The 26624-nt window shown below is 36.2% G+C and overlaps 1 protein-coding gene across 1 annotated transcript in view; it reads right to left on the reverse strand.

Moving 5' to 3' along the window:
- Positions 1-26624, reverse strand: part of LOC149794152 (SID1 transmembrane family member 1-like) — a 156399-nt gene that overhangs the window by 99684 nt on the left and 30091 nt on the right. The window contains exons 6-10 of the mRNA XM_089968233.1: positions 20019-20172; positions 19032-19125; positions 17727-17770; positions 14456-14533; positions 684-823 (exon numbers count right to left, since the gene is read on the reverse strand). Of these exons, the coding sequence (XP_089824359.1) occupies positions 684-823; positions 14456-14533; positions 17727-17770; positions 19032-19125; positions 20019-20172 (510 nt within the window). The remainder of the gene's footprint in view (positions 1-683; positions 824-14455; positions 14534-17726; positions 17771-19031; positions 19126-20018; positions 20173-26624) is intronic.

A 26624-nucleotide genomic window follows, 5' to 3' on the forward strand; every position in this document is an offset into this window, starting at 1 on the left:
ACAGTATTTACTCTTCCAGCCTTGAAATACCTATCACATTACTGTGAAAGTCAGTCAGAAATCATCACATAACTGGTTACTCTCCAAAGTGGTGTTTACAAACATATTTAGTGAACGTATAACATAGCTTAGGTATGACCATAGGCTAAACACCTGTTACGATGGATCCTGAGTCAATGTTAGTTGCATATATGCATTTCTCCTTTCATGCCCAGTAAGTGTATATAAGGTTTTCAGGTGGGGCTCTCAATATCTGTTATGGATTAGGGGCAAAATTCTTCGTACAATGGTGGGGTGAGGAAATGCATCAACCAAGGGTTGCAGTATGAAATCTGTCAACACTCAGATCATTCATTGCATGCATTGATTCTGAGGTAAGTGGAAATCTTTAAAAGTGTGGGGATAATAAAGCTCTGGAGTACTGATCAAATGTTCAAACCAATAAAAATTCCAATCCTGACAAAAGATTGATATCTGACTTTATGAGCAAAACTTAGTGAAAAAAATTCCCCTCAAATTTTCTGTTTTGTATGTTTAAAAAGGTAAACATTTTTATAAGTTTTACCGTAAATGTGTGGATTTTTGAAGAGATCATATCATTTCATAATTAGAAACAGTGAAATCCCCTAAAATTGGTAACCACCACACAAACAAAATAGAGAATATTTTGTATTTTTAATTACCTTTGTACGAAATACATCCTTGTAACTGTCAACATCTGGCAGAAAGTCATACTCGTCTGATTCACCAGATATGCTATCTTCAGACTTAGACTTAGACTGTGATTCTCCAGGCAGGCTATGCAGGCTGTCTTCTTTACCATCTGAAATAAATAAGACTTAAAAGAATTATCACTTGTAACTTTCTTGATTGTTGTTCTAGGGTTTAATGCCATTTTTCAGCACAAGATAGGCTATACATGGCGGCCAGTATAACTGGTGGAGGAAGAACCCTGGAAAACCCAGGGATGAACCACTGACCCACGAGAAGCTACTGGCAGGCTTTCCCACATGCCCACGCTAGCCGAGCCTTGGACTCAAACCCACGCAGACAGAGGTGAGATGGCAGTGATCCAGAACGGTAAGCGCTTTAGATCACTCGGCCACTCGGGGCCCCTGTAACTTTCTTGAAATGTCTGCTGTTGTTTCAATGAATATATACCAACTGTCAATTTACCTGTGCACACAATTTGGCCCCCGAGTGGTCGAGTGGTCTAAAGTGCTCTCTGTTTTGTATCACTGCCATCTCACATCTGTCTGCGTGGGTTCGAGTCTCGGATTTGGCTAATGTGGGTATGTGAGAAAGCTTGCCAGTAGCTTCTCGTGGGTCGGTGGTTCTTTCCGGGATTTTCCTGGGTTCTTCCTCCACCTTTAATACTGGCCGCCATGTATGGCCGATCATGTGCACAGTGCACTATATATATTCCATTGCCCAAAATAATTAGCCAATTACTAGGAGCAAAGTGAAGTGTTAATGATTTTCAATGATGCCATGGTTCACTAATAGTGAATTCAGTAAAAAACAAAATGAGTGACCCTGGAATACCACTGTCCCTATTTAAATCTAGTGTTGCACACTTGTGGTGTGACTGCAGTGGCAGTATTTACGGTACAATAAGGGACTCAGCAGATACCGTTTATGTCGCCATGGTGGAAATGGTGATGCAGATGTATGGCAAAATGTGCGTGGAAACCATAGTTTGACTGGCCTAGGGTGGCGTAGTTAAAATAGCTCCCTGTGTTAGGAAATAGTTGTATAGTTTCTATGGCATGAACTGCTGGTGGTATGGAAACCTAATGAAGAGAAACTATGCAGATGTGCAGTTATAGATATTTGGCAGGTTGTGACATCTGGTCTTGCACTGATTTGAGTAAATTTTATGTATAGAATGGACATGTTCGGCTTTCTAATTTACAACTGAAGTTGCATGGAAGTCTTTGGAAATTTTGAGTAAACTTACGACTTCACGCCATACTGCTCAGTAAAGACTATAGCTTGTAACAAGAAAAGTAGATGGGTAGGATTTTTTAATAGCTCTGTGATAGTGTTGTACGTGATTTAGTTTTATTATGTTTAGTACAGACAATTCATTCACAAGTTTGAAAGAATGACATGTCCTATAAAATTTAAAAAATAAATAAATAAAATAAATATTATAGATAGAGCGCCTTTAAAATTTTCATTTTGGTTTCACGACATTTAGTCTGCAAAAGCAGATATATTTATTTGTGTTTAAGAAATGTTTAATTTTGAGTGCTTATGTTTAGTCAAGACTGAATATTTTATCTCCGATGTAAAATACACCGATGATATGGACAAGAAAGTGAAATTGAAAAGATGGCTCAGAGGTGCATAAAGGTTGGAGTGAGAAGCATCATGTTACATTGTGGACAGGGGTCTCACGTGGCCGAGTGGTCTAAAGCGCTCATCGTTACGGATCACTGCCATCTCACCTCTGTCTGCATGGGTTTGAGTCTCAGGTTCGGCCTATGTGGGTATGTGAGAAAGCTTGCCAGTAGCTTCTCGTGGGTCGGTGGTTCTTTCCGGGGTTTTTCCGGGATCTTCCTCCACCATTAATACTGGCCGCCATGTTTAGCCTATCTTGTGCTAAAAAATGGCATTAAACTCCACAACAACAACAACATTGTGGACATGTGGAAAATAGAATTGGGCAAATGACTGACTCTTACCCAGATAACTAAGCTGGAATGACTTAACAATATCAGAATTATTGGCCATGAAATTCAGTGCATTCCTGATTCATTAATTTGGCTGTATAATCTTAAAATTACTAAAGAACTACCGCTAAAGAGACTGCATATCTGACAAAACACCCCAGCCCTATTGTGTTAACTTCATTTGCTTTATACTGAATTTACTGAAACCCCATAACAGATCTGGCATTACAGTGGAATCCTGCTATAATGCAATAATTGGGATTTTAAAAAATGGATCATGTTTTACTGTAGGCTTTTACAGTATTTTACATTTTTCAGAGAACAATGCATTGACACATACACAATGTGACCCCGCTATAACACGGTAGTTGGGAGCCAAAAAACCCGACTGTGTTATAGACCAAACTATGTTATAAGCAACCAGGTCAGTTAGCTGAAGAAAATGATGCATGTACATGTACCACAAAAAATGTGCAGGGGTGGTGGTGGTAATAAATGTGGGTGGTAAAATAGTGCTTCATCAGCACATTTACCATCTTAAATCGATGTATATTAAATGAGAAATACACCTGTAGTGAAAACAGAGAAGACATATATAATATTTTATCTAGAGAACCATGAATTAGTACATGTATGTGAATACTGTTTATATATATATATATATATATATATATATATATATATATATATATATATATATATATATATATATATACATGTCTAATGTATTGCATGAGTAGAGTATCAACACCGTGTACTCACCCGTGAATCTCATCATATACACTGAATTCACAATACAAGTCATTCCATCAAAAATATGCACAGACACAGATTTAAAATATCCAACAATTTTGTCACAGGTCATATTGGTCTGAATTCAGTAGAAATATATAGCACAATCACATAATGAATGATGAATGGCACAATTACTTTTCAGTATGTCCCAAGACGGTAAAAGTTAGTTTGTGTTTTATTGTGTTTTAAGCTGCTGGGAGCATTTGTAAACATACATTTTTTCCCTGTAAAAAAGAAAACTTTTACAACACAGTTAACATGTTCCAGTCACGTTGGAAAATGCAAAAATCCATCAGATTTCATTACTTTTATTTAAGTTTGGTACTGACTTGCTCTGAAGAAAAGTTCTTTGTTTCTTTTGAAGATTGTAGTCAACTTTCTTTGATGAAGTTTGCATGAGTTACTGAAGTCACCACTAAAGGACAGTTTTGGAGAAACAAACAAATGCCCATTTTTTATTGTGGCAGCAGCATCAAATAATTGTATTGCATGACTGAGACTGATTTTGTTTTCATTTGCTTGGTATGTTTTCATAACAATCGGTGCTTCAAAGGTAAACTATTTTATCTGGGTACATTTTTAAAAAAGAGCTGGCATTATTTGGTATTTCTAGTTACTGTTCCTCCCTGTCTACTGAATAAACCAATAAGTAAGATAGTTTTTGGGGTCGGTTTTTTGTTTGTTTCTCTTTTGTGGTAGCAGCGTCAGAAGTTTAACAAAGGGTCAACGAATGATAGAGAGATAGATATGCAGAAAATGTGAGTGTCAGTCTTTGTAAATATATTAATTATTAGCGAGCAGCCAAAATCTGATGAAAGATAGATCACGAATTAATGCCTCATCCGGTTGATCTCTGTTACCAGAAATGTCAACAACAAAAAAGCAGACTTTTCACAATATACAGTTCTCATGATAGATGTCAAGATAAGCAGATTATGATATAACAATGCACTGTTAAGATGGTTTGTCAATATGGACAAAGAATTTGTTTATGTAACAATAGATAAATTTCAGTGCATTTTATATCCAGTTTGTGGCTTCCTTTCATGGGGCCTCTGAATTTCTCCACTCCAAACCACTGGTTGTATATACAAGTTTAAACAGCCAAGAATGTTGCCACACAAAAAATCACCAGATGGTATATTTTGCCACCATTAAGGTAAACTGAATCCATGTTTGCTACATTGGCGAAGCCCTACATGATCCCAAAATAAACATTATTTTTTGTACTTTTAAGATGAAAAAACTACTTTTTCGTGTATGAGAAAAATACATAATTTCAGGAGCCATGCCACAATCGTCTTTTATTATTCACACATGATCTCTTCCCCAAAATATATTACAAATTTTACGTTTTTTTCTGTACTTTTAAGAAAGATTTTTTTTCATGTGTGAGAAAAATACATGTATATGAAATTTTGAGAGCCACACCATGATGGTGTTATATCTGAATGCATGTTATAATGAAGCGTGATATAGTGGGGTCACACTGTACATTTATTCATGTTTATTGTATATCATGAGTAGCAGATCAACACCATTTACTATTGTGCTGTCGTGGCATGCAATTCATCCATAATGCATGTAATTCCATTGAAAAATTGCACCGATTTAAAATATTCAATAATTTTGTCACATATGATTGTGTCTGAATTCAATGTCTAACATATAGCATGAACAGAGTATTACCACAGCTTACCTACCGTCTGATATACCATCATAGCATGCAATTAATCCATAATACATGTAATTCCATTGCAAAAATTAAATACATATTTAAACCATTCAATAATGTTGTCACAGATCATTATGTGTCTGAATTCAATGGGAAAAATTAACAGCAAAATTAAATTAAGATGAAGCACATGTACGGTTCATTATGTTCTTGGGTCTACGAATGGTGTTTGTACAAATTTCATACTGCTAAAATTTTCTCATATGCATTTCTGTGTACCTTTATCCATTGTAAATTTACAATAATTAATGCTTGTAAGCCTATTCATTTGAACGACTACAGCAAAAATAATTAACAATCAACGCATGCTTTCAGCATGCATATAACATTTACTTCAGATTTTGTGAATATTGAAAGAAACATGTGAAAAATACTTCTATAAAGATTTTTAAGCTGAACGCATGTACAACTGGAATCATTATATGAAATGAATGATCTGAGTGTCGACAAATTTCATACTGCTAATAAAGTGGAAATTATCAAATAACACTGCCAAGCCCAGCGGCTTTCATTTTTTGATGTTTATTAAATTGTGAGAATCTTTTATCAACCATCACGTTGTCTGCTGCTTAGCTGTGTATGCAGTTAAGAAGAAACACATTATGGCTATTGTTTAAGTAAAGATTAATTGAAGACAATCACAAAGATGACTTACTGGCTTTACTCATGGATCAGTAATAAGTAACATTTCCAATAATGTTTATTTTGGCATAACACATCAAGAACCTGGTGAAATTGTTAAATTTCAGAAGCCATGACAGGGTCAAATTATACTGGAATTCATATGGTACACAAGAATGATTGTTTATTAAAATAATGATCTGCATGGTAAAGTTTCCAGTCATGACATTAAACTACAAATTTCAGTATTCAAGAATGGCCATGGGCATTGCCAATGTTGCAAATTGCGATACTTTTACTTACTGGAAACAAGATATACCATCTGGCAATTTTTTGGGCGATAACATATTTTGGTTGTTTAAACTTGTACATGCATTCTTGGGTTTGGGGTGGAGAAATTCAAAGGCACCATGAAAGGGAACAGCAAACTTGGCTATAAAATTCACTGGAATCTATCTGTTGTTACATAAGCAAATCTTCTGTTCACAATGACAAATATATCTTAGCGCATTTAATCCACTTATGCAGACACATGGTCTGAGTAATGTATGCTGTGATACAGTCATATAGTCATGCTTTGAGGCATTTGGATCAACCACCAATGGCAGAAACAGGAACGACTACAAATAACTTAATGCTGAAACTTCAAAGAAAACTGACTACCTTTTGAAGCACCGATTGTTCTGTATAAATACTATGCAAATGAAGAAGAAGAAAAAAAGAGAACATTTTCCTTTGTATGTAAGCATGCTGACAGTGCTTCAACTAAACAAGGAAAACAAAGCCATATGCATAAAGGCAACATACTTGCTTTCTCAGATGAACAAAATCGTCATCATAATGCATCCATTAGTGTTGTTGAGTATGTTCATGAACAAAAACTTAGTTTTCACCTTGTTACACGTGATTGCTAGTGATGCTGCTGAAAAAGCATAGCAATTGCAAGTACCTTAATTTAAGTTTCAAAAGCACAGTGGTATATTACAAAATCACATGGTAATTCTCCCACACACATACAAACCAGGTCAAGACACTGAACTACTAGTATCAAATATGATTTGTGGATTTATATTGGTGTTAAAATGCTATGATACCTCCGGAGTTTAAGTGGATATTATTCCTAATGTGCATTTAATTATGTCACTTAATCGTGGCAAGGATGGATTTAAAATCATAGCATTGTGGATTCACGGCAGTGCTTGTACAATCCTGAGCCGCAAGGATACAGAGGCTATCTATAACAAAATTGACAAAGGAATTGGAAAGATTCTTGAGATGTTGGGAAAATATGCCAGTGGATCAGGAAGGAATCTTGACATATGTGATCAATATGAAGTGCATATTTCACCACACCAACCATTTCACGGATTGAGTTATACTCCATCATGCTCAATGACAAATGTAAAAACAAGAAATGATATATATCCTGAATGAGCAATCATATCCGCATTAGCAAGTAAACATGAAACAAAGGCTTTTATCCACTTGCACTATCCCCACACGGAAAAAAGTGAGCAAACCAAAACTAATCAGTTATTGTTAAGTTTGGAGTCACTACTTCATTACTTATGAATAAAGAACCATACCCAGTTGCTTAACTGATACAGTAAGAACACGGTTAAAAAGTTTTCTTACATTTGTTGCATGCATGTATTTATCCCCCAACAACTGCCTGACCACCTTGACTTTTATCATGGTGAAATTAGTGAAAAAAAGCACAGTGTATGACTATGCTAGAACCTAGTAAAAACATTTTGAAGTTTACAGTAGTGCGGCAAAAAATGAATGTACCCCACATCATTCATGTGGACTTTGACTACTTAAATGTTCCAGTGAGCAACCAAATAAATCCAATAAAAGCTGCAGAAGAAATCTCCTGCATGTTTTGTTGCACCATTGTCAGATGTGATGGGCAATCCAGCAACCATGTTTTTTGGAACATTTTGTATTGTGGTTTAGGTTTTTCTTAAATTGCTTGAGGTTACGGTAAAATGGATTCAATAACAACTCTGTTCACCAGCCTAACTAGTCATGATATTAAGGAGTTTTAAATGGCCATTCATTGCTGGATCTGTGATGACCCTGTCACATCCATGGTGTGACCGTATGGAAGAGCTGCACATAGTGCAGGCAATTTACAATTACATATCAAACCATGTCAATAAAAAATCCTGTAGTGTTATATAATTTGTGTGAGTAAGACAGCTTCAAACAGCTGCAAAGGCACAAATAAGTGTCATTCCAAAAAACATGAAAAATTACATATTTAAACTTGGACTACTGCAATATTATAAAAACATGGGTTACTGTCATGATGTGTATCTATGTGTTTGAAGCTTTTTGTGACAATGCAAGTGAATGAGCTCAATACAGTGCACTATAATCGGCTTGGTATGTACTGCTATTTAAAACAAAAATCAGCTTGGAATTATTGCTGGATATCGATATTCATCGAGCCTCATTTTGTGGTGGAATATCAATGGTAAGTCATCAACATGAGCATGCAAACTATAAGCTTTTAATGCTAACCCAGCATTTGAATTCTGAAAGATTTTTTTTTATGGTGGACTTATTGCCAGTCATAGTGAAAAAGCAAAGCTCAAGTTGACAAAATGCATGTTGGTTCGCCAGTAATGGACTTGATGAAACTGCTCATGTACGAGTTTTATTATGACAAGATCAAATCATTTTACCAAGATCGTGTCAAGACACTTTACACTGACAGTGACTCGCTGCTGATGCATACAACTACTGATGACATGTCTTTAGATATTACATCAATCACACTAGCGAGGGAATTTGACAACAGCAATTATCCTAAGAAAATATCCATTGTTGAGCAACAACAATAATAAATTTGTTTGCAAATTTAAAGATGAATCCTCGGCTAAACCAACTGATGAATATATGTGACTTTGACATGAAATGTACTTGACTGTTTGGAACTGGTGGTTCTAAAGGTTCTGGTAAGAACATTAAAAGTGTGAAAGATGTTGCTCATAACAAATAACTTTACATATCTTGATAATACAAGCCTATTTAACAAGTTTGAAAAAAAAATGAAATCAAAAACAGAACTGATAAAGTGTCAACAATCCCGCTGAATCAGATACCAAATTACCGCTTTAATATGCATGGATCTTGCACATAATAACTAAGCTCATCCTAGATCTGATTATTTAATCAAACCTGTTTCAGTAGTACAGTCGACGTGGGGTAAAAGCAGTATCTATCAGATGCATGATAACTAGGGCCTAACCGAGTAGATAATTTTCACTGAGTACTGAATCCGAGTATTTGGATGTACTATTTGCCAGATCCAGGCATCAACCGAGTAGCAGGTGTGACTCCGGAGAGTACCGTTTGTTTCATTATCATATGCGAATCTTAAACTTAAATCTTCTTCATTATCTCTCATTCTTTTGTGGCTCTCTGTGGATCTGGTGTATTCGTCATACTCAGAGTGATGGAAGGATCGAAGGTGATTTATTAGAGCATAATTGCAATGGCAGGAGCTGGTACAGGAAAGTAACATTTCCATTGGCCAGAATGTTACCACGTGATCAGAATGAATTGTGTTCATTTCTGTATGAACTGTAAGGAGAACTACTTTTCAACTTCTATAAATAAAGTCACGTTTAAAGCAAAAGATAAGCACTGCCAGTGAAGGCAGACACGAAGTAAGCATTAAAGGAAAACAACATTCTTACATTTTTTAAATAAAAAATTTGAATAAATTTGGCTTCCATTGGTTGGAGGACTGGTATTATGAAGACCTTATTACGATCAAGCAGGACAATATCAAGTGCTATATATAGCTACGTAACAGAAAAAACCCAAACATGGATTACTATGCTCAATTAAGATTTCTATTTTTTAATGATGCAAATAAAATAACATAATGAATAATTGAAATTTAAATTATAAGAGTTTAACATTTTTCTGAGTTTATCGTGGTATAAACTGTCAGTTGTTGACTCACACAGCTTTACATAATGCCCTTCGGGCTATATTTGCTGTGTGAATCGGCAACTGACAGTTTATACCATGATAAACTCAGAAAAAAACGTTAGACTCTTCCTGAAGTTCCATACGAACAAGCATTTTTGCCGCCTCGTGTTAGCCTTTCATTGCAGACATCACAATTTCCCTTCAATTCGTCCACATCATTTATAGTGAAAAAGTTCCAAATCTTGCTACTTAATTTTGGAGTAGACATTTTTTGATGAGTATTTTAATATATATATTTATTATTTATTAATTTTATTTTGAATACGTAATAATTAAATTTTGTTAAGATTTTTTTACAAATGGCATCTCTACACTCAAATATTTACCGGAAGCAGAAAAATTACGCCACCTGGGGAATGCTAGTGAAATTACTAAAGGAAATTGAGTTAAATAAATTATCATCAGTCATGATTCATGAAGTCCAATGGAATGTTAACTGTTTGTGTAATTATAATTTATTTTTAACTAAATTATTATGTATTAAAAAACTTTTTTATAAAAGTTCGATATTTATTAAATTATTTTACTTGTAACCATTTGTGCGTATATTACTTGCCGAGGCGAATACTTCCGAATAGTACCGAAAAACAGGATATTCGGCTGAGGCAAATGTCCGAGGCAATTTCCGGTTAGGCCCTAATGATATGTATGGATTTCACTCAAACTCATCCAAGATCTTAATGACAAGAACACATATTGCAAGTTAAACAAACAAAAATGTACAAAATATTAAAACTGAAAAATTGTGAATAGTAAAAGACACATTTGAACCACTAGTCCAATATTTTTTTAACCAAATTTCACTATGGCACCCTGAACAGTTTAAAAGTTATGCACCTGGAACAAAACTATTTACACAAACTAGTAGGCAGGCAGACAGACAGACAGACCTACTGATAGCTATATCTCCACCATATAATTGTCGACCATCCAGTTTCAGTGACCTTAGTCACACTGCATAGCACCTTGACACTGGATGCTTTACACAGGATATGCAACTCAGAATATCACAAGTTCATGCGAGAAAACCTTTCTGCAAAGATCATGCAATACAATGTTAGATTCCTAGATGTGAATGCTTATGCTAATGATTTCTCCACTGCCAATCTTAGAACAGCCAGAACCAGAAGAGTTCTTTCAAGTGCCAATTCAGTTTACTGCAAGCATGAAGAGTTCTGAGGCAAAATTTGAAAGAAAATAATCTAGCATCAGTGTTAGTGGAGAATCTCTCACAGAATCAGATGTGAAAAAGCAGCTGGATGGTAGATACATTAAACAGAAAATAATTGGCAAAAAGGTTGGAAAAAAAGTTAAAAAAGGAAATCTCCAAGAAAGACATGAAAACATGCCAAAAAAGTTAAAAGAAAGCCTTGATGAAGGTACTCAACTCAGCCACTCAGGATTACAGGTGGTCCTTGTGACATCAGAGAGTGATTCAAAGATAGGATTTAAGATAATGGAAAGTGATGTCTGTGCAAGAAAATGAAAAATTCCATTTCTTCTGACTTCACAAAGTGGGTACAATTTTTAGTGTATGTGAGATCATAAATGATACACAATTATCACTAAGACTATTTGCGGATAATACTACACTATATATATAATTGTTGAATATCCAAATGAGGCTGGCCAATTTCTAAATTAGGACATTCAAAATGTATAAGATTGGTCCTGTCTTTGACTAGTGATCTTTAACCCAGTCAAAGCTCTATGCTCATAACAAGAAAGTAAAATTCAAATAATCTAAACTGCAGATAGATATTCAAGAAGCATTTCAACATAAGCACTTAGGTACTATATTGTCTTGTGATGCCACATGGTAAGCTCTTGTCAAGCATTCATCTGAAAAGGCTTGGGAGAAAGTTAATATTTTGACAAATTTGAAATATAGATTGGATGGGTTGTCCTTGGAAAGAAAGTACACATCTTTTATACTTCCTATATCTGACTATGCTAATTGTATCTAGGATAACTGTACCATGCAAGAAAAGAATGATGTTTAAAATCTACCGTGGTTTTGCTCCAAATTACAAGATATAATTCATCCTCTTGTTAACAATAATACACACACCACCTGATTTTACCTCCTTTGTGCCGAATGAAGCTTTATCAAAATTCATTTCTGCATTCCACAGTTGAATTGTGGAATACATTACTGACTGAAATAATTAGTAACCCATCCATTCCAAAATTTAAAACTTACCTGAACCTGGACAAACATAAAATTCCTTATTATTTTGTTGGTGAATCAAGTTCAGCATGCACAATTAGGAACCAAATGCAGTTGCTGAAAGATTAATTCCTAAATCATGTTTCTAACAATAGGTACTGCACAGGCAGACAAGCAGAAACAGCTGAACACTTTCTGTTAGAATGTAAAAATTATACAACTCTTGAGACAGTGCACTCTTCACATTGCCAACCCGACTTACAATTACGACATTATTATCTGACAATCTGTTGTATTCTGATGAAATTAATATGCAAATATTTATGGCAGTGCAAACCTTATAAAAGCATCAAAATGATTTTCAAGTTAACACACAGGTAACAGCCACAAGAGTATTCCATCTTTTTTTACCATTTAATGATTTAATGAAACAATTACTTTTATATTTACATGTGATTTATTTACTTTAAATTGATGATAATTATTCTTACATTTATTAGTGTGGTCCCACCAAAAGGACACAACAGTTCACAGCTCTTAACTAGTTATTAGTGATAAATGCCTCAGTCAGAGAAAGCTGTATTGGGAAACCATAGTTAGCACATGGGCATTAAGGGGCCACAATTCAATCTAATGATCATATGGAATGATTGTAATCTGACTCCTTCAAGGACTCATCAACACAAGCAACATCCCATGAAAAGATACTTAGTTCAACAACAAGGGTTATAACTCTCTAAACACTGAGCAGACTTGACAATAAAAGCAATAAAAGCTTATGAAACTATGTTCATAAAACAGTGCATCAGAATATACCGAATGGTGCTTGTTACAATCAGCATACCATATAAATATATTAAACTGATGGGCATAAAATAAATAAAATTAAAATAGTGCAGATGACACCAACAGACAAAAGACACATTTAGGTCTAAAGGACAATGCTCATACCATATTCCATCGGAATATGTTAAATGGTTCTTCAGCTGTGCTGGTTAAAAAAAATGAGATGTGATGTGATTTGGATTTTTAACATAGCTTTAACAATTTTTCAGTCACATCACTATGCTTTCTTTAGTGTGGCAGTTTATAGTGATGCCTAGCACTGAGGCATCATTCCACAGACATGTAGCATAATGTCCTACCCAGTCACATTATCCTGACACCAGGCCGACCAATCCTAACACTAACCTCTTAATGCTGAGCACCTAGTGAAGCAGCTGTTAGTACCATTTTTGTAAATCTTTGGTATGACTTGGCCGGGGATTGAACCCACAAGCCTCCACATCCAAGGCAGACGCTCTAACCACTAGGCCACCAGAGCGGTTGGTTAAAAGAAATTTCAAAGTTCCATGTGAAGACAAGAATTAGCTTGATAAGAGGCATAACTGTGAAGCAGACAAGACTAAATTCATTTGAGGTAATTTAAGTCTGTGCGACAATATTCATATGTTGAATGGTTCTTGAGCTGTCCTGGTTACAAGAAATATTCCATGTGAAGATATGAATATAAATGTCAATGTCCATAAGTCTATCCAAAATGGAATTTTAACAAAACCAACAAATTTATGAAAGATACATTCATGTTTAAACCAAACTGCATCAGAATTTGTTGAAAATCTCACATCAATATATGATGTTAAAAAATACCAGTCACATTTCAATACAAAATGGAGCTGATGAAATAAAACCCATAAAAGACTCCTCAAGGTCATACAAGGACATACACACCAAAACGGCATCAGAATATGTTAAATGTTTTCTAACTTGTGCTGGCTAAAATGATTTTTGTTGTTGTACAGATTTGAAATTGATGGTAGAAGGGCAGTAATTCAAAAACTGTATCAAGGGAGAAAAAAAAATCTTTCCAGAACATCAACATGGAATAATTCATCTACCAATTAGCATCCAGTTACATGTAAGAATTGCAGAGCTTTGGTGAATTGATAGATGATAGGATGGAAAAAAGGCATATAGTAGTGTTGGATTTTCAACTCAATGCAGGCCACTAACAATGCTGAAAGCATGTATGCTGGATTTTTGTCTCAATGCAGGACCCTTACAATGCTGAATGCCCGTATGCTTTATTTTTATTTCAATGCAGGACCCTTACAATGCTGAAAGATTGTATGCTGGATTTCCATCTCAATACAAGGCCCTAACAATGCTGAAAGCTTGTATGCTGGATTTTCATGTTAAGCTATCAAATCAGTAAAAAAATAATTTAAAAATTAACAAATATATTCAGAAAGTCAACTGTTTATGGCAGGTAAAGATAATTTGCAATCAACTGTTACAAAGCTATCAAGGCTGACACATGATGGGGTGACATAAACTTTAATGTGGTGCATGTAATTCATGGGTCTAGTCTAGTAAACAAAGTTATAATAAGTGATTACTGTAATAAAATATGATAATGTACAAAAGCACTGTACTGCTTAGTACCTGATGCTCCTTCTACCGCTCCATATGAAGTTTGACGTGTGCTCTCTACAATCGGTTTTATCTCTGTCTCATCAGGATCTAAATGGAAAAAAACAATACATTTACAGATGTGCAACATGGTTTTGGCCATGAATTCTTTCAAGAATATGAATGATATGTTATTTTGGCATCAATGTGCAAGTAATTTTAAGATTTAAAGTAAAATACTTTTTGTTTTATACAGAAATATATCTGATGAACTAAACATATTGTCATTTGAAAATATTTTTGTTTTGTTTTAGTAAACATGGATTGAGAAAAGAATATCTATACCAATCTAAAAATTGTTTCTTTGACAATACTAGTGTAGACAGAACAAAACAGATCAGGAGTACATCACTTCCATGCAAATCCAAAACCTTTTCAAGTGAAAAATGTCTTTTGTCTTGTTTCAGCAACAACAGTGCTAAAATAAATTGTTTGCTTAACAAAACATTAGATAAAAGTGGACTGGTGCCAAATGCTGTCAATCATCATTTACTACTGAAACATATGTGAATGTTTTTCCAGACTGTAAAGGGCTTTGGAGGGTATGCCCACATCATGACTGGGTAAGTATTATACTAGAAATATGTTATAGTTCAAACAATGGGTTTTTCAAATATAATAACTGATCATAATATGCTAGGAAAACAGGTACAAGATACAGATACATCTCATTATCCTGGAGTTGGCCTCAACTTCATTCTCCCAATGTATGTCAAGCAGCTTTGAGGTCAGTGTGAGATATGGGCTAAGACCGGCACAGGGCAATAAACAGATTCAGTCTTTAAAAAAAAAGATTTTGCTCCACAAATCCAACAAAAATAGAGTCACAGACATTATTAAAAAACTGAACAAAATGGAAGGTAGCATGTTGTGCTGCAGATATCATTTTCACTAGCCAAGATTCAGATATGTTAACCCTATCTACATCTTAGTGGATTGTGCAGATACTTCTATGCTTTGGGTCCATGAATTTCATTGGATGTGACAGCAAGCCACGGCATACAATCAAAATTAACTTACACAAATTTGAACACTGTTCCTACATGATTGAGACAAGAGCACTACACAACTTGAATGGACTCATAAATAAGCAATTTTCCATAGCTGGTCCACATTTGTTGTTGTTGTTGTTGTAGGGTTTAACGCCATTTTTCACCACATGATAGGCTATACATGACGGCCAGTATTAATGGTGGAGGAAGAACCCAGGCAAATCCCAGAAAGAACCACCAACCCACAAGAAGCTACTGGAAGCTTTCTCAAATACCCACATTGGATGAATGCTAGACTCGAACCCATGCGGACAGAGGTGAGATGGCAGTGATCTGTAACAGAGAGCGCTTTAGACCACTCGGCCACTCAGGGCCCCTGGTCCATGTTTGTAAAAAAAAACAACTTTCACTCAAATATACCCATAATGGCTTCTCTCTGGTAAGTAGTCATTCTTTCGATGTGAAATTTACAAAGTATCCTTTTGAAGTCAATTGTCTTCACCATTTTCAGCCAATGTACAATGCAACAATGTTACACACTATTGGTTAGCAGACATTACCTACAAAGGGAGGCAACTCATGAAATCCAGCAGATGTCACTAGGGCAAAGCACTAAATATTTGCTTGATTTGCCAAGACAGGGTTAACATATCTGAACCTTGGCTAGCGAAGATATGCAGATATAGGGTCAAGCAGGTCCAACTGAGCCCCTTTGAGATCAAGATAATAGGAGTCAAAGTTGCATAATGTTTGATCTAACCTCCATCACACAGCTTGAATAATGTCAGTCAGGGGAAGCTGTTGCACTCAAATGATATGTGTGGTGACAACCCAAACTTCATGAACCAAAATGCCCAGGTAATTCATATGGTACTTTTTTAGTTCCCTGTAAGCTCAGTGGAGAATCCAATGGATGCAGACAATTCAGTCATAGTAGTAATATCATCTCTTTCTTCTTTAAGTGGTAAAAACATGTGAAATCTCCCTCTTCTGCTCAGCTCACTAAGTTTGAAGTATCGCTATAATGCCATGCAGATGCTTATGGGAAGAAGGGTCCAATGATGGGAGCAATTTCAAGACAAAGGACCAATTTCTCATGAACAGGAGTCTGTTCTTAGCAATGAAAGAAGGACATGTCATGAAAATGAACCACCATGACAGAGCTGTAGATGGTTCAGGTTAACCAAGGCAACATCAATGATTCTTCTGCTGTAACTGGTGAACAGGAAGCAAGGCTTATACAAAAGGTAAGCCAGAGAAGACAATGCATGATAGGATTCTTTGTTTAGCCATGCTGAAACCCATGGTAGGTTCAAATTCAGTCAAAGGGCAAAAAGCATTTAGAATTAACTTTCAGACACCGATTTTTGACCCAACACCAGCTGAAATGAATTCTTTACAAAGTCCTGAACCACATTAGCCGAATCTGAGACTCGAACTCACACAAAAATAATTTGGGAAAAAAGTGCTAAAAAACCTGTTATTTAGTAAGGTAATCTACATTTTAATATAATTAATCATCCCAGATAAGCAAATAAGGTCACAATAACCAGAAATGGGAGAGGGGGTTGGGGGAAATAATTTTAATGATTAATACTTCTATATCACTACTGGATATTATATCCTATGTACAATGGAAAAACATCATCCATGGGAAGTGTACCATCCTCCCTTTCTAAGATATTTTAGAACATGTACATCAACCCAGTGTGACTCCATAATATTACCTCATTCTTTTCTAGGACCTTACCTAATGGAAGACAGGAGAGCCGGGTGGGAGAAGGGCATCTAATTCTGACATATATTTCATCATTAAAATTAGTTTTATAAACTCTGCTCAAAAACAAGCAAGTGGTTAATCTACATAAAGGATTATGTTTGATAGGTCTCTTGTGAGAACCTACCAGCCAGGTGACAGCAGAATTAATAATTAAAGACTAATGGCATTTGGCACCAAGCCATCTATCCAAGGGGAGACCACTCTCATCTGAATGCCATCTTGAGGAAACAGATTGACATTTTAGCACTGTTGTTGCTAAAACATGCCAAAAGACATGGTTACAGCTATTACAAGCTTGGATTTGTGGCATTGCAGATATTCTCAATGTATTATGATCTGGTAGTCTATCATAAAATGATTTTCTACTAAGCTGTAATACTGTTCTTGCACAAATATCAACAAACTTGCTTTACTAAGTTTCCAACTGGTTATTTGCCACCTTTTTTGCTGAAATGAATGACATAAAAGTTACCTTCTTTAGCAATTCGCAGTTCTAACAAGCCCCAATTTTTCTTACTGAAATGTAGATGTATGTAAATTCAATGAATGAGTATTATATTATAACATATAATTGAAGCAGTTTTTAAAAAAGGAAAAACATGTTCTTTTAATATATTTATCGTAATGTTACAAGTGATCTAGTGCACACACAAACACCTACATAATCCAATTTGTGTCAACTGACTTAGAGGTAGGTGATTTCAGGATGATCAATACCTTATCGGACTAAACCTTTCCAGTGTTCTTCTGCACTTTTAACTAAACTGAACTTGGACGGAATACCACTCAGGAATATGTGATCCGAGCTCCTCTTTGGACAATTTGTTGACAGCTAAATAAGGGGGTTCTGTGCACACAACTGGCACAGAGTTATGTTTTCCTATAAACGAAACAACAGCTTCTCTCCATTATGTACTTTGAAAACATCAAAAACCACAATGCCCTTTTATTCACACTAAATAAGAGTCACATACCAAACTCACATGGTATCAGAATCTTGTCAACATCTAAGAACTCTTTAGAATCAGGTAGGTCTGCAATGGTAGATTTTACTTCAAAATTCCAGCTGTTTGACCACTGTGTCAGTGATACTGTGATAACTGAGAAACTCAACTCTGATATAACTGTTTATAACAAAAAAATCAGAAGCTATGTTTCAAGAAAGCCTGTTTTGTTTTCACTGGCATAGTTTTAGTGCCTGATCCATAACTGCCGAGAGATTCCTGTTTAGACATAAGCAGTCTTTACCAACACTGAAAACCCTAATTGTACAGAAATGAAATTAAGTTTGTGTGCTTTTACATACATTCAAAAGGATGTCAACATCTTTGATTTAGATCTCTGCATTTATATAAAGTATTAGCAATGAATAACATAACTGACGAACCCAATTATTGCATAAAGGATTAAACCTGTTCATGCAGAAATGCACACAAGTAAAAGATGGCATCATTTTTTTTTTGAGATTTGTAAATGATCATTCAATATTTTATCATGTTTTTTATTTTTAACATGTCAAACCCATGAAATTCAGTACCCATGAATATATATTTTATACCCATGATTTACAGGACGGAGCTTATTTTCTTTTAAATTAAAAATACATGAACAACTAATTATGGTCTGAGATGTTTAAGTTGCTTCAGCCGTTTTATGACTGTCTTCAAAATCTGTGGTATTCAATTAAATAGAATGTCTGTGCCATTTAAATGTTCCCTGTGATTTTGGCACTGGGAATGAAGATAAATAAAAAAAATCCATGTTCCTAAACACTTACCATCCATGGTATAACAACCCAATCAGAACGGCAGCAAGGTAAAATCCAATGAAAAAAAATGCAATAGGCAGAGTGTACTTGTAGTAATCTGAACCTGAAAAATAAATGACATTTGCCATGTAAATGATGCATATATTGCTTTTGATACTATCTATCAAAGATGGACTAAACAATTGGTCTTTTGACTACCATGTTGGGTGGGAAAATAACAAAGTTGGGGGCAATGAAGGAAAGTCCTGAGTGGACACAGAACGCTAATCATTAACGTAAATAACAAACACTGCCATTGTATTTGCTTATCTGTACAAATGATGGAATGCGAAGCAGTAAATTTTGCCAACTGACATACAGATGAGCCTGTGATTTGCTAAAGAATGATAGTGTCTTGATTTTATCTTATACTGTTCAACAATGTCCAGTTTTCATTACTAGGCAAATCTGGCAACTAATGCCAGCGACTGCTGCAAAGCTGCTTCCAACCCATAATGTCACATATCTGAGTTTAAATTATTGGCAAAAACGTCTCACAGTTGAAACTTATTTCAATTTTCAATCATTTAAGTGTACCTCTGAAAAGCAGAATCTTTCAAAGACTGAGACAGTTATCAAATAAAAAATAACCCACCTTGGTAGATACTAACCAAAACCACTTATATGACAGCATGCAGAAAAAGTTCAGTACCTTACACTGGTAAACCAAATAATTTTAAAAAATGCAATGATCCACATGGAACAACTCTGCAATTTACTTCAAGAATTCCAATGCCAACCTAGTTAAGCTGTTTTTAAATTTTAATCCATGAAGTCCATCAAAAGTCATTAAATGGAAATAAATGTTGTGATGTTCTGGTCATCATCTTTATCATCATCATAAATTATAATGAATAATGTGCAAAGCAAAGGAGGCTAAAAACTATGCCACATCTGCCATAAGCCGTAAACTGATATTTTAAAAAATAAAAAAAAAAAATATTTATGTTTACTTACTGGATATTGCGTTCTTCACCCAAAATGTAACATTCTTCATCCGAATAAGATCCAAATCACCTGCTTGTCTGATGGTCTCGATGCTGCTACAGGATTCATCAACTGGCCTCACAACCAACACTATGTAGAATGATCCTTTATCAAACTGTTCTTTCTGTAAAAAAAAATGCTGAGATGGTCAACTAATTTTTGTCTGTAATATCAGAATAATGCCTCCTACCATGTGGTGCACCATTTTATGTGTGTAATATCAGAATAATACCTCCTTCCATGTGGTGCACCATTTTATGTGTGTAATATCAGAACAATACTTCCTACCATGTGGTGCACCATTTTATGTGTAATATCAGAATAATACTTCCTACCATGTGGTGCATTATTTTATGTCTGTAATATCAGAATAATACCTCCTACCATGTGGTGCATCAATTTATGTGTGTAATATCAGAATAATACTTCCTACCATGTGGTGCATTATTTTATGTCTGTAATATCAGAATAATACCTCCTACCATGTGGTGCATCAATTTATGTGTGTAATATCAGAATAATACTTCCTACCATGTGGTGCATTATTTTATGTCTGTAATATCAGAATAATACCTCCTACCATGTGGTGCATCAATTTATGTGTGTAATATCAGAATAATACTTCCTACCATGTGGTGCATTATTTTATGTCTGTAATATCAGAATAATACCTCCTACCATGTGGTGCATCAATTTACGTGTGTAATATCAGAACAATACTTCCTACCATGTGGTGCATTATTTTATGTCTGTAATATCAGAATAATACCTCCTACCATGTGGTGCATCAATTTATGTGTGTAATATCAGAATAATACTTCCTACCATGTGGTGCATTATTTTATGTCTGTAATATCAGAATAATACCTCCTACCATGTGGTGCATCATTTTACATGTGTAATATCAGAACAATACCTCCTACCAAGTGGTGCAACATTTTAAGGGTCTTTATTCTGCCGTTCTGTAGTTTGATCTGCTACTGGTCGGTGACATGATGAAAGATAGTAGACAATACGATTGTCTTTCTAGTTGGATGCTAGCAATGGCCCACTTTTGAGCCAGTCTGATGTTCCTCTACACATTCTTCTAGCACCAGCATTTGATTGTACCAGGGCTTTAGGATTATCTTTATGATTTGTTCTTATTGTTTCACACAGGTATGTTTTCCGCTGGTTCAGGTAATCAGCCAGGTGAGGGCTTGTATAGAAATTGTCTGTGTACATCTCACAGCCCTAGATTTGGTAAGAGCAATTGCGACCTTAGATGACAGGCCAAAGTTTCCATTCACAACTTCTGCATTTTTTCCAAAGTAAAATGTCAAAAATAAAACAATATGATGTCACAGCATCTGTCAGAACCCATATCTTTATTCCAAACTTAACTGGCTTATCTTTCATGTATTGTTTCAAGCTCAGTCTCATTTTAAAAGGTACCATTGCTTCATCAACCATAACTTATTTGTGTGGGACATATTCAGATTGGAATGCATGTCTTAAATGGTCTAACAAATATCTCACCTTATGTAATTTGTCATTTGTAACAGACCTGTCATCACTGAAGTGCAGGAAGCATCTGATCTGAATAAAATCAGTCTCTGGACAAAACTTGGCCAATTTTGGATCCCAGAAGCCAGTGCTTATCACTTTCCAACCAATACAATTCATACCTGTCAATTTTCATGGTGTCCATAATAATTAAAATTCTATAAAGTTTCATCCAAGGTGAGATCTGTCCACACACCTGTATTGCCTCTGGTACGCTTGATCATCACATTCAAATTCGTTAGATGGACAATGTTTCCAAAAACTTTATTTGAATAGAATATTTGAAAATATTCCTAAGCTTTCCTGGAGCCATCTAACACTTGGGTAGGTCCAAATCTCTCAGAAAACTGACACAAATCTCTTTGGTTTTCCAACTTCATCCAAACAAAATTACGTGGAGTGTACACTTCCTCCGGTTCAAAACCTTCAAAGTCCTCTTCTTTGTCATCACTGTCACCCACAAGTGCATGCCATTGTCTCTCCAGACATCTTCTCTCATTTTCACCCAACTGTACTAGGTTGAAATTGGTAAAATCCTCTGATAATTCAAAATCAGACAATTCATTCTCATCTGATTTTTTTTCAAACTCAGCCATTTTGGATACAAATTTTACCATTCACAAAACTTGTTAAAGGTGCCTACTTTATTCGATATTTCTAGTTGTACACAAGCTAAACTCATGAGATAATACAAATATAATCTCTACATTACAAGAAGGAAGTTATAAGAGGTACCACAAAATTTATAGTCGGGTACTATAACATTACAGAGAACCTTGCATAGCTGCCATCCTTTCAGGCTCACAATTAGTGAAAATAGGGATAAAAAATCGTGAATTTGGACATGAATTAGTGAAAAATACCATGACAATAACTCCATCCACTCTGACCGTCAATACTACACTATATCAAGTTTGCAATATAAAACTAAAACACTACATATATGCAGAAATATTTATTTATCAAGACATGATACTGTGGCAGACCTGAACTTCCTCAACTGATTGCTCATAAATTTGTTTTCTAAACAGTTCAGACTTCTTGCCTGCTGGTTGATCTTGGTGACTAAAATTGCTGACAAATTTTCTGCAGCTAAGGAGGGCCTAAAGTATGTCTTATTATTCCTCACTAGAGGATACTCTTTCGCTGTCACTGTTGCTGTAAGGAATGCACAGGAGCTGCAGCACTTTTGATTCATCCACAGGAAAATTTGAAAGCGATTTTCCAGTCCGGGAACATTTGTCAGAACAAATGTTTAGCATGGTCTCCAGCTGATAAAGGTAGATTGTGTTCGACAAGAAAACTCACAAATAATGCTTCTGCATTGGTAGCTTGCAGGTCTTCTGCCAATGGCTTAAAATATTCCAGAGCTGAAATCTGTGAATTCTTAATTTCCCCAACTTCTACGTGTTTTTTTGCAACCGACGTGCTTCCTCACATCGTCTCTGCGATGGCATACAGAGTACAAAAGGCATGATGAATATCAATGTTTAATGGCAGAATGCATGGCCAATTTTTGATATATTCCAAATTAAACTTCACTTTTTGAGTAATACATTTCTTTTTCTTTGGTGATGAAGACATTTTCAAGATCTTACATGCAATGCTGAACGGTAACTCAAATCAGTGTTGGTGACACATGCGTGGAGAAACAATTCCAGTTAGGCCCCAGTTTCTCTCAAAAGCATTTGTAAACTTACTCTTATAGTCATATAGATTAAAATACGCTAAAATGCTTGCTACCGGGCCAATTGTACTAATCGGCTGTAGATCTATTAATATCGCTACCAGCAGTACTGGACCATTTTGGTAACTGCGAATATCATGACTAGCACTTAACGGGAAATCAGTTATTTTATTAAAGATTTAAAATAATTGAGGATTGGAGAATTTTTGGCTTGCAGCATGAATCCATGAATTGCTGAAAAAGTTGTGAAATTCACACCAAATTTGTGAGGGTTGGCAGCTATGACCTTGTTCCAGACCGGTAAAGTGGTCCATAGAGTTTACAGACTTACTTCCCCTAAACTGGAAAACCAGTCCATAGTGATGAAAGGGTTAAGCCATGTTAAAACCCAGGATTCCATTTTGGAAGAGAGTGAAGAATTTTGGTTGATCAAGAGCAAAACTGGCTAAAAGATCTGATAGATCTTTATCATTCCCAATACCACATCTATTAAGATGCTGGAATGTGTCAGATACCATGAAGAACAGGAATTGGGCCAGCTATTTCTCCTCAGAGACAGAGACAAATGTCAGCCAGTTATGGCGTTGAGGCACTCAGAAGGATGATATTATCGATATGGCACCAGTCCCTAAAAACACACCCCTATCCCTCAGAGCTTTCAGAGTGGAAAGTCTTCTTGCTGTCGAGATTTTCTCCACAATCAAACGTTAAAACTGTTTGTCTTGCAAGACTGTCCGGTCAAGAACCAATTGTGAAGATGGTCCAAGCAGGGATGGAACACTTGAGATTGTGGTGCCTTGAGAAGATCAAGGTTAAATGGAATCTTCCTGACAGATCTATCGCTAGAACGAGTGGTCGGTAACACAGGACTAGTCCCATCTGAGAGGGACTATGAGAATCATGTTTCACCCCGTAACTTCTGGATTATTTTCTGTACTAGGACCAGGGAGGGGTATGAAAATGCCACAAACCCTTAAAACTGATTGAAAGATTTTCCACAGCCAAAGCTTATTAGTCTGGAACTGGAAAGATAAAGAGAAAGGTGGGCAACTTGTGATTCCACCTTTGTCACAAAGGACCGAACATGGAATGCATCCAAAGTACACAGATCCAAGTAAAGACTGATTGATGGAGAGACCATTCAGTGTAAAGGACCTGAACTTTTTTTGGTATAGTGTCAACCAAGACAATGAGTCTGCTGTCTGATTCATACACAGATATGGTGATTGTCGCATCAACAAAGAAAATGCTAAATCAGAACACAGGTCAGGTAATGTGGTGCCCCTGTTTGAGGAGGTAAGACACTATCACACAGTTGTTGGACATACTGAAAACCGTTTTGCCTGAGAGCCAATCCTTCCAGTAGTGAAAAGCATTGATGACAGCCTTCATTTCTGAAAAGCTGATATGCAGAAGTCACTCCCCTGGTTCCCACGTGCTGCTGATGATAGTGAAGTCTGGCAACAGGTGAAGGGCACCCCAACCATATGTAGTGATGTCTGTAAATACCTAATTTCCTCTTGGGGGCTTCTCAGATCCCCAGGTCATCCAAGCTGGGTTGCACCATTGACACAATAATGATTGTATCTTGGATGTGATCTTGACTGTTTGACTGAGGAGACCTGAAAAGGGTACAACATCATTTAAGGATGCATAAATAGACAGCCAAGTGGGATCAAGTCCACTGCCACACTGAATAAACTGAGGAGTTGTAAGAACTCTCTGGCTGAAATCCAAGCCTTGTTGGAAACAAACTCAACAAGTTCAACAATTTATGATTACATGAGCATGAGGAAACCATACCAGATTCAAGTTGGTGATAAACTTGGTATCAGATGGATGAAAAGCTGGAATGGATGGAGGTCAGACTATTTTCAGTTCATTAGAAAGCATAGATGAACTAAAAGTGAAAGAAGATCATTTCTGTCTTGGAGTAGAACAGAACTTAAAACATCCTCTGATAATTCAAAATCTGGACAACATGTTGTTGTAGATGAAGGTGACCAGGACTGGGTGACAATGCAATCCAAAATGTAGGTAAAATCCCAAGGGCTTATGTTGAGGCCAAAGGGTAGGACTTTGAAATAATACACCACTCTGCAGTAAGGGTAGGACTTTGAAATAATAAACCACTCTGCAGTAAGGGTAGGACTTTGAAATAATAAACCATTTTGCAGTAAGTAAAACAAAAATTATGTGACACGGGTTGGATAGGGACATGAAAATATGCGTTGGACAGACTGAGACTGACGGCATACTCCTCCGATAATGATGGCATACTCCTCTGATGGTTGGAGAGATGGATTCATCACCTTTCAAATAAGAAACAGGTTTGAATAAAACCCAAGAGATTGTGGTCTTTGTACAATCTCCACTTACAGTTTTCCAATGAGTGATCACATCTCCTGTTGTAGAAAGGCATACTTCTCCTGATGATGGTACATCCAAGAAGAGGAAAGAAGGGAAGGAGAGGAAGTACGATAAATGAAATTCAAGACCCCCTTGGAAAGAACTGGATCACTAAATCTGTTTGAGAGAATACAGTGATCAAGTGAGCCTGAAACTGAAGGATGTAGCCAGCATCAGGTAGGCTGTCACAGACAATGGGGAAGATAGGTCAATGTCAAGTTAGGAGACTAGAAAGTGGAGAAACTTGGTTTCTTGCCACCTCTGTATAGTTACCTCCTAGGTTGCTTCAACTGTTGTTTCCTAGCATTGGGCTGGGATTTATATTGCAAATTTGACTGAAAAGATCCTTCGTCCCTCCACAGTGGCAGGGGCTGGATGTTTCAAAATGCCTGTTTGGGCTGAGTGGCAAACCAGAGGACAGTTCCTGATCTGCCTGCCTCCAAACTTCTTCCATATATTACTCCAAAGAGAGTTGGTGACCCAAATAGGGTTATCTGTAAAGCCAAGGTATGATGAGGATTGAGTGATGTGGACTGCAGGAATGCATATCAGGTCAAAGTTGGCTGAAGCAGTCAAGGCAATGGCATTGAAATCTAACATGGAAGATGTAGTGACTACATTCATGACTAGCTCTGCTGTGGCAAAGACACATTCTTGTCCAATATAGAAACAGTGCAGAGGACATGCTGTTGTTTTTGTTGGGTTTAACGCCATATTTCAACAAACACTAGGCTATACATGGCAGCCAGTATTAATGGTAGAGGAAGAACCCGGAAAAACCCTGGAAAGAACCACCGACCCACGAGAAGCTACTGGAAAGCTTTCTCACATACCCACATTGGCATAATCTGAGACTTGAACCCACACAAAGGTGAGATGGCAGTGATCCGTAACGGAGAGTGCTTTAGACCAATCGGCCACTCGGGGCCCCACCA

This window comes from Sinohyriopsis cumingii, chromosome 8 (assembly GCF_028554795.1).
Source record: "Sinohyriopsis cumingii isolate HCF-2022 chromosome 8, ASM2855479v2, whole genome shotgun sequence".
Taxonomy (NCBI): domain Eukaryota; kingdom Metazoa; phylum Mollusca; class Bivalvia; order Unionida; family Unionidae; genus Sinohyriopsis; species Sinohyriopsis cumingii.